This window comes from Schistocerca cancellata, chromosome 5, assembly GCF_023864275.1.
Source record: "Schistocerca cancellata isolate TAMUIC-IGC-003103 chromosome 5, iqSchCanc2.1, whole genome shotgun sequence".
NCBI classification, from domain to species: Eukaryota; Metazoa; Arthropoda; class Insecta; order Orthoptera; family Acrididae; genus Schistocerca; species Schistocerca cancellata.
In genome coordinates this window covers 382,229,878-382,248,265 of record NC_064630.1, presented here as the reverse complement: position 1 = coordinate 382,248,265, position 18,388 = coordinate 382,229,878, and the positions used below count along the sequence as shown (strand labels likewise).

Sequence of the window (18,388 nt, the reverse complement as noted above, 5' to 3'; positions counted from 1 at the left end):
GTCTATGTGCCTGCAGTTCTGTCAGTGTGATCATGTGATGTATCTGACCCCAGGAATGTGTCAATAAACTTTCCCCTTCCTGGGACAATGAATTCATGGTGTTCTTATTTCAATTTCCAGGAGTGTATATAGCAATACAAAATGACCTAAACATTGACATGAAAAGATTTTCATTATAGTTACTTCAACAGATATGTGGCGAACTTTTACACAATAACACATGTGATGGAAAGTGCATTTCTCTCTGCATATAAAGAGAAAAGTTCTGTACACATCATTAGGCAACAAAACTGCTAAACCATTGCTTTGTTGCTAATTTCAGCTGCTAAAAGGAAAAAAATCTTTGGTGTTTACACGAAACATGTAACAGATTTTTATGTTAGCAATTAACAGGAAAGAATTTTGGGAAAGGATGGAGGTCATCAAATTAGTAAATTGTAAATACCAAGTGTTAATTTTTATTTACTGTTTTTTTTTTCATTCAATATATAATCACATGTATACACATGTCATACATTGGCAAATGTAATTACTGTCTCAAACCTCTGCCCATGCTAGAATAGCTACCCTGAGAAGCAGCTGTTGCTTTTTTGTGTGTGCCTTCAACCTAATCTAAAAGTTCACTATGAAATACATTGTATTAACTGTGACTCATGAATGTGTTCTCAGTCAGTTGCAGAGACCAGTGTGTGTGCTATACAAGATATGTTCAACTAGGAAACAACAACCAGAATTTTTAAGCCTGTAATAAAAATGGTCTGAGTTTAAGGTAAATCTCACTAGAGCAGAACAAAAGCATTTGTCTGTATGCTGCACTATTTTAAACACTGCTACAGATAGGTGAAGCAAACCATCTCTGTCAATCTTTGTAGTAAGGGCAGCCGGATTTGCCATGGGAGTCTTGCAGTAAGTGTGATCATTTGGGCGTATGTAGGGAACAGTAATAACTTCTTTGCACTCAGCACATCTTAACGTTTGCAAAATTTTTCTCACAATATATCTTGATATGTAATAACTAATATTCTCCTAGTATTCACTTTGTAGTGTTGAGTCAAGAGCCTCAAAGTAATTAGTATCTTCATTATCATCAGTGAACTTCTCACTTTGCTTGTTATGGAACATGAATTCATGAACACTGAAAGAGTTCATTTTCTCAATGTTATCTACATCACTCTTGTCACTTGCAGTAACATTGTTCTTGAGCAACATCCTTCTCAGATCCGACTGGAACTGTAATGGGATGGGATTACTGTTCCAACCAAATCTAGATATGATGCAAGAAAAAAAGAGTTCTAGGAGTTCTTATGAAAGTTTGTATGTTAACCCTTAACTCACGAGATGACTTTCCTGTAATGTGTACTATGAGATGTGGTCTCTACGAGCCCTCCTTTTAAACCATGTAAATCATGTGAAAATGTAATTTATGTTTCATAACTTTTATCGTTACAACTGTATAAGTGTTTTTTAAATACTCTTTGTTGATTTTATTGCACTAAATAAAGATAACCGTATTGTATTTTTATGTCAAGCAAAAATAACATACTTTTGTGAAGCTTTTTCAATAGTACACAAAACGAACTGTTAGAGAACTGTATTTTACGTTCTGAAAAATTACGGTATCTCAGTAGAAAGCAAATGTTCGCATAAAACTAATTTCCAGGGTTTAAACTTGGATATAAAAACTGAACTCAATTTCCAGAAAAAGAAAGGCTGCAAAATTAACATTCAGTACTGTGATCTATATATCTATCTACCACCATCCAGAACACATCTAATTTTAACAAACACTCAGTATTTTGTTGGAGAAACAGAAAAGTCCTTATCACCATTGTCCTGAAGTTCTTCCTCTGAATGGTCCTCTTGTGTGCTAGCAGAATTGTGATCACTGGCCACTGAAAAATCGCTGTCTTCTTCGTCTACTTCTTGTTCTATATCATTGACATCATTCTCCATCCACTGACTAAAAATTTCATCGGACTCAGAGAATGTAAAATTGTCATATTGCTGCTAACACATTTTGTACTGAAATGACGGAAGCAGGTGCTTAGTTCATGAGGCGCAGTCTAGGAGACCCCATCATCTGTCAACAACAATCAAATAAGGCGATAACGCAACAGACAATAATAATTTGTAGGGTTGGCGATTAAAAGAGGTAGGTGGTGTATAAAAACGTTCCGCCATAATTGACCTACGAGAGTGATTTGGAAAATTCTGACAGGGTATGAGAGACAACACCTCTTGAGTTAAGAGTTAAAAAATACCTTAGAGGTTCAGTATCCCAAAACAGAAACAGAAACTCCAGCACAAATGTTTTTCATGAATGTAATAACACACACACACACACACACACACACACCATCAATCCTTAATGTTTGAAGGACGTTTTCTGCATAACAAAGAAATTCAGTCCAGTAATTTACATTTTCAGCTCTCAATGGTTGTTTAAAGACTTTAGCATGAACACTCCTAGAGTTGCCCACGTCAAACAGTTTATCAATAATTCTGAAGTATTCTCAGTGGCAGACGTGCCCTAAGAATCTTGGTGCTGGGAACTCTCTAGAAATTGAATGGCAGAAACTCAATGGCATCAGTAACACTGGAGCTGAATGTCTGGGCTGCTAGAGACATTCATGTTCTTGTTATAGACTTTCCCATGAGAAGCAGACAGTGAATTGGCAAATTCACACTCGTGCAGATAATGTAACTTCAAAAGATAGTCCCACTTCACATCTCCAGCTTCACATTCAATAATTTTGTTTTCAGCTAAATTATTATGAGCTAATTTCAGCATATGGCATGGATCAAGAATTGCATGAACATAGCTGTCACTGGCAGGATGCTTGAAGTAAGGGGCAAAATTTTCCACATTCAGTGAGCATCCAAGATTTTTCAACATCTAAATGTTGACAGCAGCACCCTCACATGTCACTGACTTCTCAAGAACACCTACAGAAAACAGTTTCAGTATACAAACGTTCATAGTTTCAGTCATTACATCTGATGACAGTATATTCACAAAGAAATATGCAACTGGGCACTAAATGTTTCAGTATGTAACACTATCTGAAAACGAAAGCTTCAGTAACCAGTTCACTGCATCTATATTCACAATGTTGCACAGATCAACATAGCCTGCATACAGTTTTTTGTTGTTGTTCCACACAAACTGCTTCCTGATTTACATACTATCAAAATTAAGTGCACAGTCTTTAAGATGTAGCTTGTCACTGGTATTATGCTTTAGATTGTTGAACACCTCTTAGTAGATAGCCAGGTTCACAATTTACTGAAGATACCAAACAACAAAGAATACAGGAGTGGAATAAAAGAAACACAGAGCGTACAAATCTATAAATCCTGGGAGAGTAGAAATACAGAATGAGGGCAAATTGTTTAGTTAGTTCACTGTATCGCCTGGTCTCTTTCTTTGTACCATTGTTTTTCAGTTTGACAACTATAAAATCTAAAGGAAAGCCACTAAAACGTTCCTGAAGAACACTTCCAGGTTCACATTTACACAGTTTCTTTCTTTCTACATTGTAATCAATTCTGCCGTTGTTCCCAATTTTCTAATGCCCCTTCAGCTTCATCTGCAATTGTCTTACTTTTTCCCAAGGGTCACAATTCTGTGAGAGACATCAGTCTGAACACTTACATTTCTCATTATTGTCATTGGATTCACAGAACGTATTTCCAGTTTCGAACTCATTCATTTCTCAACACAAAATTAAAAGAATCCATCAGCAACACCTACATGCTACTAAAAATTCAGAAAGATACATTAACAGCATTGTGTATCCTGGGTGCTAGTTAAATAAATGGTTTTACCTCAGAAACTGGTGGTTTATTCCGAACAAGTTGCCTTATCCGATTGATTTTCACTTGCAAATGGCCTGGGAAACTGAATAAACTTCTTATAGCGTCATCCTTCAACAGCTGTCTATCAGCTCCTGGTCGAAACCTGCAGTTGTCTTCTGTAAAACGAGAGCTACAAATGATGCTATATTTCGATGGAGTCCAGTACTTCCTTCGTACGACATACCCCAATTTCTTTACAAGTTCTGGACGTGAGTGTGGAAAACGGAAAAGATTTTAGGTATCTTTTCACAGGATTTGAATTTATCGAACACTATTTCCTTTAACATATATTAAATCATATGTAACTTACACGTGGAATTGAATACCACTTTCTGTTGTCCATCAATTACTGCATCCGTATGTAAAACAACTCTTGAGCACGTTTGTTAAAGAAAGAAACAGAATGACTTTAAAGTCAGAAGTAGAAGAACGACAAGAAATACTAGGCCCCGTTACAATATGGCGACTCCACCAAAGACTATACGATTTTGTAGGCAAAGACACCTTTGAGTAGTCTCTGCAGTTTAGTATTAAGCTCACTGTTGTAACTACATTCCTTTCAAAGATATATTTTGGATGAAGTACCTGGGTGACGCCATATTCGATTTCATCAGGCTCATATCTGGTGTGCTTTATACACTGAAAAGCCAAAGAAACTGGTAAACCTGCCTAATATCGTGTAGAGCCCCTGTGAGCGTGCAGAACTGACGCAACACGATGTGGTATGGACTCGACTAATGTCTGAAGTAGTGCTGGTGGGAAATGACACCTTGAATCCTGCAGGGCTGTCCATAAATACGCAAGAGTACGAGGGGGTGAACAGCATGTTGCAAGGAATCCCACCTATGCTCAATAATGTTCATGTCTGGAGTGTTTAAACTCAGAATAGTGCTCCTGGAGCCCTTCTGTAGCAATTCTGGACGTGTAGGGTGTTGCATTGTCCTGCTGGAATTGCCCAAGTCCATCAGAATGTACAATGGACATGAATGGATGCATGTGATCAGACAGGTTGCTTATGTATGTGTCATCTGCCAGAGTCCTATCCAGAAGTATCATGGATCATATTCCAACTGCACACATGCCACACCATAACAGAGCCTCTACCAGCTTGAACAGCCCCCTACTGACATGCAGGGTACATGGATTCATGAGGTTGTCTCCATACTTATACACATACATCTGGTCGATAAAATTTGAAACGAAACTCGTCCGACATTTTTCCAGTCATCAATAGTCCAATCTCGATGTTGACAGGCCCAGGCAAGGGATAAAGCTTTGTGTCGTGCAGTCATCAAGGTTACACAAATGGGCCTTCAGCTCTGAAAACCCATACTGATGATGTTTCGTTGAATGTTTCACACACTGACACTTGCTGATGGCCCAGCATTGAAATGTGCAGCAATTTGCGGAAGGGTTGCACTTCTGTCACGTTGAACAATTCTCTTCAGTCATCGTTGGTCCCATTCTTGCAGAATCTTTTTCCAGACATAGTGATTTACCGGTTAGTTTAGGTTAGCAGCAATTATGTTTTATCGGATTCCTGTTATTCACGGTGCACTCGTCAAATGGAATTACCGAATCCCGACTTCATCGCTACCTTGGACATGCTACGTCCCAGCACTCGTGTGCCGACTATAACACCACGTTGACACTCACTTAAACGTTGATAACCTGCCATTGTAGCAGCAGTAAGCGATCTAACAACTGCACGACACACTTGTGTTATACTATAGGCGTTGGTGACCACAGCGCCGTATTCTGCCTTTTTATTTATGTCTGTATTTGAATACACATGCCTATACTAGTTTCTTTGGCGCTTCAGTGTATTACAACCAAACATATTGTAACTTATGTCCTATAAATAAATGTTCCAAAACACTAGGACATTGAGGATGTTTCATAGTTACATTTTATCGGTATTAAATGTCAGATAATGCGTTAATGTCATTTGAAGGTTTTAGGAGGTATATGGCAGAGGACAAAGTTACTAGCTGCACATCATCACCGTGATGAAGTGGGTGACATGGCAAACAGTGGGTGAGAAGATGGAACTGCAAGTATGGTAAGTATGGTTAGTGTCCTGTCATCTGCACAAAATTTATTTATTCACCTTCACATTTCTGAAAGCTTGTGGGACTTGACATTGTCAATAATTTCCAAATGAAGCATGAAACATGGAAATGCTAGTCACTATTCAAAACAAGTTTATTATCTGGAAAGAGCAAACTACCACTCATCGCCAGAACAAAAAAAGACTGAAATATGGGAGAAAGTATTAAAAGGTCACTTACATTCACTGTCAGCTGTCTATAAAGTATAAAAGAAAAATTTCAAGTCAGTTGTTTTAGGAGACTTCTTTTCCAAACGAGTAAATTTTCAAACTGAGTACATATGCAGAAGAAATATATTCTGTTACTCATGCGGGTATATTTCCAGTGGTGTTTTTTCTAGTTGTTTCTGTTATTTTCAAGAGCAAAGGAATAAATTTAATTTCCTCAGAGCGACATTTTTAGGGTAAATTGGAACACACTTCACATAACCAGCACACTTATTCGTACTATGTACCGCAATGTAAATAACGAGTATGCTTTTGGCAGGTTGTCACTTTCAAACAAAGAAAAGATAGCAATAGTTTCCAAATTTGTAATGAGTGAACCAGCTGAAAATATAAAGAACTTCGGCTTTAATTCGTCTGCTAGAATGTGTGTTGCAGTCATGACGAATAGCTTGGCAGCAGACACATCTTTCGATGCCTTCGAGAAAGCCAAAGTACTTGGAAGGTGTGCTGTCAAAGCACCTCTCGTGATGCACATACAAATAAAGGCACGTCTCGATCCCTTATTGACCCACAGAAAATCGTGACTGCAAATATCTGTGACGACGAGCTTACAGGTGAGCCTGTAAGCTAAGACGACCATCTCTAGTACAAAGGATGTGGCAACACGATCAGAAAGTGAGGATCCGCCATTGCTGCCATTCAGAGGACCACTACCAAGACCTTGATCCGAAATGCTGTAAATCACCCCAGTGAGAACTTCTGAAACAGCTGGTCACTGTTCTCCAGGAGAAGCAGCAGTGCCATGAGCTGAGATGCATGCAACATGGCATAGCAGTTGATATCGCTAGTTAGCGTGCGGTTAGGTTAGTTTAGGTCAGGTTAGCAGAAATTATTTGTTGCTAGCTGAAAAGTTCGGCTTTGTCTGGCTATTCATTTTGCGAGTTATCTATTAGAAAGGAAAACAAAAAAATGAACTGTACTTGCAGTGTAATATGTAAAAAAAAATTGATTTTTCCGTGTATTAGTGAAACTCCTTTGAAATTATTCAGTACACTTGGTGTGAGATGATACTGGACAGTTGAGATGATACCGGACAGTTTCTGTATGCTGGGCGATCTGCTTCGTATGTGCACAAGGCAACTAGGTAAAAAGTCTCTATGGTAACACGTCTTCATAGCTCTATAGGCAGCTACTGTTTTCACTGCAGCCGTTCGATCTTAGCTGTTCAAAATGGTCAAAAGCGCTGCCATGGATTTCCTGAACTTGACTCGACTGTAAAAATGTCTTGGTAGTAAACTTCATGTGTGATGCGACATTCTTTTAACGCACCTCATGGCGTCATATCTCTTAAACTATGCATCACAGGGATATATTTGTGTAGGAACATTCATCCAGTGGCATATTGTCTGGAAAATATGTTGTGGACATAGTTAGTAGCAAATAAGTAATAAATTTAAACGTCTTGCACAATGCAGCAGTCTACCATGCATATCCGTGTTTATGAAGTCATATCTCCTGAACTATGTGTGGTACCATGATATAATTTTGTATGTGTATTTAACGGCATATGTGTATACGCCTACGAAATTTATTTAATGCGAATAGAGTTAGTAGCACAGAAGTAATATAAATTTAAATGTCATGCATGATGCAGAAGTTTTCCTTCCATCTCATTGTTTATGACGTCATATCTCCTGAACTATGATAGGTGGGTGGCTCTTACTGCTACAACGATTGTTGACTGACAGTACGGGATATATGTACCTAGTATGGTTGCTATCTGTCCAGCGATTTAGGGAAAGATGTGGTACATACATGCATACACACACATATTTGAATCCATCTACATAATATGAATGGGTTTAGTTTTGATATTTCTCATGTTTGTAATACCTACTTTTTTTCGAATATAGAATGTTTCCTACCCCCATGAACCATGGACCTTGCCATTGGTGGGGAGGCTTGCGTGCTTCAGCAATACAGATGGCAATACCATAGGTGCAACCACAACGGAGGGGTATCTGTTGAGAGGCCAGACAAATGTGTGCTTCCTGAAGAGGGGCAGTAGCCTTTTCAGTAGTTGCAGGGGCAACAGTCTGGATGATTGACTGATCTGGCCTTGCAACATTAACCAAAACGGCCTTGCTGTGCTGGTACTGTGAACGGCTGAAAGCAAGGGGAAACTACAGCCGTAATTTTTCCCGAGGGCATGCAGCTTTACTGTATGGTTAAATGATGATGGCGTCCTCTTGGGTAAAATATTCCGGAGGTAAAATAGTCCCCCATTCAGATCTCCGGGCGGGGACTACTCAAGAGGACGTCGTGATCAGGAGAAAGAAAACTGGCGTTCTACGGATCGGAGCGTGGAATGTCAGATCCCTTAATCGGGCAGGTAAGTTAGAATATTTAAAAACGGAAATACACTCCTGGAAATTGAAATAAGAACACCGTGAATTCATTGTCCCAGGAAGGGGAAACTTTATTGACACATTCCTGGGGTCAGATACATCACATGATCACACTGACAGAACCACAGGAACATAGACACAGGCAACAGAACATGCACAATGTCGGCACTAGTACAGTGTATATCCACCTTTCGCAGCAATGCAGGCTGCTATTCTCCCATGGAGACGATCGTAGAGATGCTGGATGTAGTCCTGTGGAATGGCTTGCCATGCCGTTTCCACCTGGCGCCTCAGTTAGACCAGCGTTCGTGCTAGATGTGCAGACCACGTGAGACGACGCTTCATCCAGTCTCAAACATGCTCAATGGGGGACAGATCCGGAGATCTTGCTGGCCAGGGTAGTTGACTTACACCTTCTAGAGCACGTTGGGTGGCATGGGATACATGCGGACGTGCATTGTCCTGTTGGAACAGCAAGTTCCCTTGCCGGTCTAGGAATGGTAGAACGATGGGTTCGATGACGGTTTGGATGTACCGTGCACTATTCAGTGTCCCCTCGACGATCACCAGTGGTGTACGGCCAGTGTAGGAGATCGCTCCCCACACCATGATGCCGGGTGTTGGCCCTGTGTGCCTCGGTCGTATGCAGTCCTGATTGTGGCGCTCACCTGCACGGCGCCAAACACGCATACGACCATCATTCGCACCAAGGCAGAAGCGACTCTCATCGCTGAAGACGACACGCCTCCATTCGTCCCTCCATTCACGCCTGTCGCGACACCTTGGAGGCGGTCTGCATGATGTTGGGGGGTGAGCGGAAGACGGCCTAACGGTGTGCGGGACCGTAGCCCAGCTTCATGGAGACGGTTGCGAATGGTCCTCACCGATACCCCAGGAGCAACAGTGTCCCTAATTTGCTGGGAAGTGGCGGTGCGGTCCCCTACGGCGCTGCGTAGGATCCTACGGTCTTGGCGTGCATCCGTGCGTCGCTGCGGTCCGGTCCCAGGTCGACGGGCACGTGCACCTTCCGCCGACCACTGGCGACAACATAGATGTACTGTGGAGACCTCACGCCCCACGTGTTGAGCAATTCGGCGGTACGTCCACCCGGCCTCCCGCATGCCCGCTATACGCCCTCGCTCCAAGTCCGTCAACTACACATACGGTTCCCGTCCACGCTGTCGCGGCATGCTACCAGTGTTAAAGACTGCGATGGAGCTCCGTGTGCCACGGCAAACTGGCTGACACTGACGGCGGCGGTGCACAAATGCTGCGTAGCTAGCGCCATTCGACGGCCAACACCGCGGTTCCTGGTGTGTCCGCTGTGCCGTGCGTGTGATCATTGCTTGTACAGCCCTCTCGCAGTGTCCGGAGCAAGTATGGTGGGTCTGACACACCGGTGTCAATGTGTTCTTTTTTCCATTTCCAGGAGTGTAGATAGGTTGAAGTTAGATACAGTGGGAATTAGTGAAATTCGGTGGTAGGAAGAAAAAGACTTTTGGTCAAGTGAATACAGGGTTATAAATACAATATCAAATAGGGGTAATGCAGTAGTAGGTTTAATAATGAATAAAAAAGTAGGAGTGCGGGTAAGCTACTACCAACAGCATAGTGAATGCATTATTGTGGCCAAGATAGACACGAAGCCCATGCCTACTACAGTTGTACAAGTTTATATGCCAAATAGCTCTGCAGATGATGAAGAAATTGATGAAATGTATGATGAGATAAAAAAAATTATTCAGGTAGTGAAGGGAGACGAAAATTTAATAGTCATGGGTGACTGGAACTCGAGAGTAGGAAAAGGGAGAGAAGGAAACATAGTAGGTGAATATGGATTGGGGGAGAGAAATGAAAGAGGAAGCCATCTGGTAGAATTTTGCACAGAGCATAACTTAATCATAGCTAACACTTGGTTCAAGAATCATAAAAGTAGGTTGTATACATGGAAGAATCCTGGAGATACTAGAAGGTATCAAATAGATTATATAATGGTAAGACAGAGATTTAGAAACCAGGTTTTAAATTGTAAGACATTTCCAGGGGCAGATGTGGACTCTGACCACAATCTATTGGTTATGAACTGTAGATTAGAACTGAAGAAACTGCAAAAAGGTGGGAATTTAAGGAGATGGGACCTGGATAAACTGACTAAACCAGAGGTTGTACAGAGTTTCAGGGAGAGCATAAGGGAACAATTGACAGGAATGGGGGAAAGAAATACAGTAGAAAAAGAATGGGTAGCTCTGAGGGATGAAGTAGTGAAGGCAGCAGAGGATCAAGTAGGTAAAAAGACGATGGTTAGTAGATATCCTTGGGTAAGAAGAAATATTGAATTTAATTGATGAAAGGAGAAAATATAAAAACGCAGTAAATGAAGCAGGCAAAAAGGAATACAAACATCTCAAAAATGAGATCGACAGGAAGTACAAAATGGCTAAGCAGGGATGGCTAGAGGACAAATGTAAGGATGTAGAGACTTATCTCACTAGGTGTAAGATAGATACTGCCTACAGGAAAATTAAAGAGACCTTTGGAGAAAAGAGAGCCACTTCTATGAATATCAAGAGCTCAGTTGGAAACCCAGTTCTAAGCAAAGAAGGGAAAGCAGAAAGGTGGAAGGAGTATATAGAGGGTCTATACAAGGGCGATGTACTTGAGGACAATATTATGGAAATGGAAGAGGATGTAGATGAGGATGAAATGGGAGATACGATACTGCATGAAGAGTTTGACAGAGCACTGAAAGATCTGAGTCGAAACAAGGCCCCCGGAGTAGACAACATTCCATTGGAACTACTGACGGCCTTGGGAGAGCCAGTCCTGACAAAACTCTACCATCTGGTGAGCAAGATGTATGAGACAGGCGAAATACCCTCAGACTTCAAGAAGAATATAATAATTCCAATCCCAAAGAAAGCAGGTGTTGACAGATATGAAAATTACCGAACTATCAGTTTAATAAGTCACAGCTGCAAAATACTAACGCGATTTCTTTACAGACGAATAGAAAAACTGGTAGAAGCCGACCTCGGGGAAGATCAGTTTGGATTCCACAGAAATGTTGGAACACGTGAGGCAATACTGACCCTACAACTTATCTTAGAAAATAGATTAAGGAAAGGCAAACCTACATTTCTAGCATTTGTAGACTTAGAGAAAGCTTTTGACAATGCTGACTGGAATACTCTCTTTCAAATTCTAAAGGTGGCAGGGGTAAAATACAGGGAGCGAAAGGCTATTTTCAATTTGTACAGAAACCAGACAGCAGTTATAAGAGTCGAGGGGCATGAAAGGGAAGTAGCGGTTGGGAAGGGAGTAAGACAGGGTTGTGGCCTGTCCCCGATGTTATTCAATCTGTATATTGCGCAAGCAGTAAAGGAAACAAAAGAAAAATTCGGAGTAGGTATCAAAGTGCATGGAGAATAAATAAAAACGTTGAGGTTCCTGATGACATTGTAATTCTGTCAGAGACAGCAAAGGACTTGGAAGAGCAGTTGAACGGAATGGACAGTGTCTAGAAAGGAGAATATAAGATGAACATCAACAAAAGCAAAATGAGGATATTGGAATGTAGTTGAATTAAGTCAGGTGATGCTGAAGGAATTAGATTAGGAAATGAGACACTTAAAGAAGTAAAGGAGTTTTGCTATTTGGGGAGCAAAATAACTGATGATGGTCGAAGTAGAGAGGATATCAAATGTAGACTGGCAATGCAAGGAAAGCGTTTCTGAAGAAGAGAAATTTGTTAACATCGAGTATAGTTTAGATGGGTAGATCACATAACTAATGAGGAGGTATTGAATAGAATTGGGGAGAAGAGGAGTTTGTGGCACAACTTGACAAGAAGAAAGGACCAGTTGGTAGGACATGTTCTGAGGCATCAAGGGATCACAAATTTAGCATTGGAGGACAGCGTGGAGGGTAAAAATCGTAGAGGGAGACGAAGAGATGAATACACTAAGCAGATTCAGAAGGATCTAGGATACAGTAAGTACTGGGAGATGAAGAAGCTTGCACAGGATAGAGTAGCATGGAGAGCTGCATCAAACCAGTCTCAGGACCGAAGACAACAACAACAACATAGAATGTTTGTATATATAGCACCACTCTCTGGCCAGGAAGTCAGTTCCATTCTATCTGTTCTTTCGTGTCCATAACAAATATGCTTCCAGTGAAAAGTGCTGTATTTTATTGACGAACCAATTTTCGCATTTGGACTTCACTGTGGTTATGACGTGAGAATATCTCTCTATTGTCCACCAGATTCACTCCCAGATGTAACTGAAAAATTTAGAGCCCACCTCAGTTCGCTGGCACAAATGTTCCTCTTTCATACTGTCATCACTGACAGAGAATCACTTCATGCAACCATCAATTTGGAAAATTACAGTTTTGTTAGTGGTTGTCATGACAAGATATCCAATGAAATATTACTAAAAATGTTCTCTAAAAACTACCTAGATCTGATATAGTTCAGGACCCCACTCATAGTGGATAATACACTAGACCTAATGGCGACATATATAATTGATATTGACGACGACGAACATATTAAAATGGAAATGTTCAATAACCTCTAGTGGCAGACTCCATGAGAGAGGTGTTGTACATCATAGAGACGTTTACTTTTAAATTTCTGAGAGAGTGTGTTCCAGGAAGAGTCATGCAACATATTACTTCCTTCAACATATGTCTCGTGAAATGCCACAACGGTAAAATTCGAGAAACTAGATCTAATGCAGAGGTTTACCCACAGCCATTCTTCCCACGCCCCAGCGAAGTGGAGGTCAGTAAGTAATACCAGAAGTACCTTTCACCACATACTGTCAGATGGCTTGCGGTGTATAGATGTAGATGCAAAACAGATATTAGTGACTGCAAGACAGTTGTAGCAACAATGGTTATAAAATTACATTGGGTAACTAAAACATGTAGGAAGATTTTCAGATTTAGTAAGTTACACAAAGAGGCAGTCCTGTCACATCTTCAAGAGGATCTCAAAATATTTACCACGTATCTTGTGGCAGGTGTACCTAGAAGAACTATAGTTCAAATTGAAAGGAATAAATTGACCATAAACTGGATAGATATGTGTGTAGTTCATAATGGTCGGGGAGGTGGTGGGGGAAGGGAGGAAATAGTCCATGGTATATAGTTATTATAAAGTAACTTCTAAAGAAACAGTACCTTCTGCATAATGAGCAAAAAACAAAGCATAAGACCGTGGATAAAGACATGCTGAATGAAACGTGTTTGGGTGTCAAGAGGGCAATGGGTGAAACCTTCAATGACTAACACAGCAGAGCATTATCAAAAGATTTCTCACAAAACCCAAAGAAATACTGGTTATATGTAGACGATGTAAGTGGCAGCAAAGTTAGTGTCCTGACAGTCATAGATGAAACACGAACCGAAATTGAGCGTGTATAAAAAAAAATAAACATAAATGCTGAACTCAGTATTCAAATTATCATCTACTGAGGAAGATACACATGTAACCTTTGATGTTTAACGATTTTCTCATTTTTAACCTTCTAACTGAAAAAGTAAGGCGCGATTTAAAAGCTAATGTATTTTCATTTATATTTAATGTAATTTGGTAACATTAGATTGTCACAATAGCTAGTGGATAACTGTATCATATGTCAAAGATATAGTCCATTGTCGCTGTAACGAGAAGTTCGCCAGGCAACAGTCGATGGTACAGACGGCATTCCCTTAATTGATCGCATTTTTTCTACTTTTGCGCCAGTTTCAATGACTTTGGTATAATTTCACTAAAGCAGTGTAGTATGATGAATCTGTACTACCGATAATACTCAAAATGTATGTCTCTTGTGAAGTTTTGTATATATTGTTTCCATGGACTCCTAATATGGGCGTCGTCGCGGAAGCTGCGGCCGCCTATATCGGTTCTCTTCCTGTATGACACACGCAGATAAACTGCTGCACCAGTCGCGCTGATTACGTTGAGCGCTATGGAGGGTGAACTGGAAATGCCCGTATCTCGGACACTGTACCGTCAGTCGTCCATTGAAATGCGCGTGCAGCCAGCTTCTCCCACAGCTTCTGAATACGAGGATGAAGGTGAAGATGACAAGCCGCAGCCGCCTCGTGTAATAGACGTTACTCCTAAAATTCCCCAAAACAAACAGTGTGAAACACAGGGTCATACACAGCAAGTAGTGCAAGATGAAAACGAAAAGTTCAAACTTAAGAAAAGCTCGGATGAAACCACACCGACAGAAGTCAACAGTACGCAAGAACAAGCTCCAAGCAGTGAGACAGAAGAACCTGATTATGTCGTACTGGCAGTTAAAAGTGACGTGGAAGAGAAGCCTGAACAAAAGGAAGATAAGGAGGCACCAGAACGAGGACAGAAATCCGACGAGAAAGAAAATTCAAAATACAGAAACAGTCACTGCGAATCAGTTGGGACACTGAAAGGTATGTGATTCACAAGTAATGAGCATATCGGTAAATCTTCATTTCATATGGTGTAATTGACGTGTTTGACGTTAACTATGCAAAAATGTAAACATTCTGCTAGCAGTAGATGAAGCTTCAGGAATTAATATTACACTATACGTTGTGTAAATGTTTCTACGTGTTTCTTAAATAGACTGTACTACATTATAAAAAAAATCAATATGGCTGCCAGTGGTGACTATGTCTCATGCTATGTCTTACGCTGCAGTGATCTGTCGAAACGTGATGAGTAACTAAATTCTTCCGAATGTTTGACATGTGGAGTTATTACATTAAAATGCATTACCCACTATCTCCTTTACGACAAGCTCCGATTTGTGCAGTATTTAGATGCGTCTCGTTTGTAGGTAGAACGGACTAACATCTAAGATTACATCTATTCATGTGCATGTTATATGCACTCTTCCTGTTATCTTTCTTTGTGTTATTTCTAGGAAACTTACTTGTTTTCGTGCTTTCTATTACAGCGTGATGCAGCAAAGCTATTTTTTACATAGATTTTTCCAATGTTATTGAGGCTCATATATGATAACGAGAAAATCATGTGTGAATTAATACCACTAGAGCAATTTGTCTTTGCTGTATTTATCTTTACAAATAATATTTTATATCTGAGGTACATTTACATCTAAATGACTACTCTGCGATTCACACTTCAGTGTTTGGCCGAGGGTTCAACGAACCAAATTCAGACAGTATCACTACCGTTTCACTTTCGAATAGCACGTGGGAAAATCAAGTACCTAAATCTTTCCGTGTAAGCTCTGATTTCAATCATTGTACTACGACGATCATAACTCCATAGGTAGGTGGGAGTCAACAACATATTTTCTCATTCGGAGGAAAATGAAAATGAGCGTTTGGCGTCATTGGCCGGGAGGCCCCTTGTGGGGCAGGTCCGGCCGCCTTGGTGCAGGTCTTATTACATTCGACGCCACATTGGGCGACCTGCGCGCCGAATGGGGATGAAATGACGATGAAGACAACACAACACCCAGTCCCTGAGCGGAGAAAATCTCCGACCCAGCCAAGAATCGAACCTGGGCCCATAGGACGGCATTCCGTCCCGGTGACCACTGAGCTATCGGGGCGTACTCGTTCGGAGGAGAAAGCTGACGATTGAAATTTCGTGAAAAAATCCCACCGGCAAGAAAAACGCCTTTGCTTTAATGATTGCCACCCCAAATCAAGTATCATATTCACGACACTCTCATCCTTCTTTCGCGATAATGTAAAACGTGTGCCCTTCTTTGAACTTTTCTGATATCTTCCACCAAGCCTATCTGGTAAAGATCCCATACCGTGCGCAATACACCAAAAGAGGACAAAAAGGGAGGTGTACACAGTCTTTTTAGTAGATTTGTTGCATCTCGAAAGTGTTGTGCCAATAAAACGTAGTCCTTGGTTTGCCTTTCCCACAACATTTTCCGTGTCATGGTTCCTGTTTAAGTTGTTAGTGATCGTAATTCCAAGGTATTTATTTAAATAGACAACCTTTAAATTTGCGTGATTCATTATGTAACTGAAACGTTATGGTTGTTTTTAGTACTCATGTGGAAGGTATCACACTTTTTGTTGTTTATGATCAGTTGCCACTTTTCGCACCATACACGTTTTTCGCCTAAATCATTTGCAGTCGGTTTTGTTCTTTCGGCGACTTTAGGCTAGACGATAAACGACAGTATCATGTGCAAACAATCTAAAAGGGCTGCTCAGATTACGTCCTAAATCGTTTATATAGAATAGGAACTGCAAAGGACCTATAACACTACCTCGGGGAACGCCAGAAACAACTTCCATTTCACTCGATGATTTTTCATCAGTTACAATAAACTATACCTTTCTGACAGAAAACCACAATCCAGCCACACAACTGTGACGATGCTCTACAGTCAGGAAATTTCGTTAGAAGCTGCTTGTGAGGAACTTGCAAAAACCTTCGAAAAATTTAGAAATATAGAATCAACTTGGGATCCACTGGCGATAGCATTCATTAGTTTATGTGAATAGAGAGCCAGCTGTGTTTCGTTAGAAACGATATTTACTGAATCCTTGTTGTCTATGATGTATAGATGGTTTTCATAGAGGATTTCATAATGTTCAAACACAGTGTGTGTTTCTAAATCGTACTGCGAACTGATGCCAGTGATATGAATCTATAACTTAGCAGATCACTTCTATTTCCTTTCTTCTGGATCTACACCCATTTTCTGCAAAGCACTCTGAAGCACATGAAAGAGGGTACACCTCATTATACAGTTAATAGGACTTCGACCTATTCACTTCAAGCGTGATGTGCGAGAAGAATGACTGTATAAATGAGTCCATGTGTGCTGTAATTAATCTAATCTTATCTTCACAATCGCTACGAGTTGGATACACGGAGGTTGTAGATATTTCTAGATTTCATCATTTAAAATAGTTTCTTGAAATTTGGATGTAGACTTTCTCTGGAGGTTTCCCGTCTATCTTCAGTATCAGGCAGTTAAGCTTCTTCAGCATCTGTGACCCTTTCCCATTGGTCAGACAAACCAGATACCATATGTGCAATCTTTCTTTGTGTGTGTTCAGCATCCCCTGTTAGTCCTATTTGGTATGGATGCTACAAACTTGAGCAGTATTCTAGGAAAGTCACACAAGTGATTTGTAAGCAATTTTCTTTGTGGACTGATTCCATTTCCCTAGTTTTATCAATAAAGCGAAGATTGCCACCTGCTTTACCTACAACTGAACCAGTGTGATCTTTCCATGTCATATACCTAGAAAGAGCTACATCCAGGTATTTGTATGAGTAGACCGATCCCAATAGTGACTCTTATAAACTGTGCTCATAGGAAACTACGTTTCTTAGTTTTAAAAAGCACACAGTTTTAGATTTCTGAATATTTAAAGAAGATTTCCAATCCTTGACTACTTTGATATTTTTTCAAGAATCCACTGAATATTTATCCGGATTTTTTCAGATAGTGCTTCATTAGAAATAACTACATCGTTTGCAAAAAGTTTGAAGTTATTGTTAACATTATCCACAAGACCAACAATATAAACACAAACAGCAAGGGTGTCTGCACACTTCTCTGGGACACATTAAAGCTATTTTTACTTTTGTCAATGACTCTCCAACCAAGATAACATGCCACTTCCTCCCTACCAAGAAACCCTCAATCTAATCGAAATTTCACTTGATACCCCATTCAATTGTACTTTTGACAATAAACATAACTGTGTTAGAGAGTCAAATTTTTTTTCGAAAATGGAAAGGTACTGTTTCTACTTTACATCCCTGATCTTGACCTTGCGTGTTAGATTGACCTGTACCACTTTCCAGTCCTTAGGTACAGATCTTCGAGTG

At 40.4% G+C, this 18,388-nt stretch overlaps 1 protein-coding gene across 1 annotated transcript in view; it reads left to right on the top strand.

The window, feature by feature from the left end:
• Positions 1–14,510: 14,510 nt before the first annotated feature.
• The window catches only part of LOC126188960 (beta-parvin), a 107,913-nt gene continuing 104,035 nt past the window's right edge, over positions 14,511–18,388 (top strand). The window contains exon 1 of the mRNA XM_049930719.1: positions 14,511–14,994. Coding sequence (XP_049786676.1) covers positions 14,526–14,994 — 469 coding nt within the window. The 5' untranslated portion in view covers positions 14,511–14,525. The remainder of the gene's footprint in view (positions 14,995–18,388) is intronic.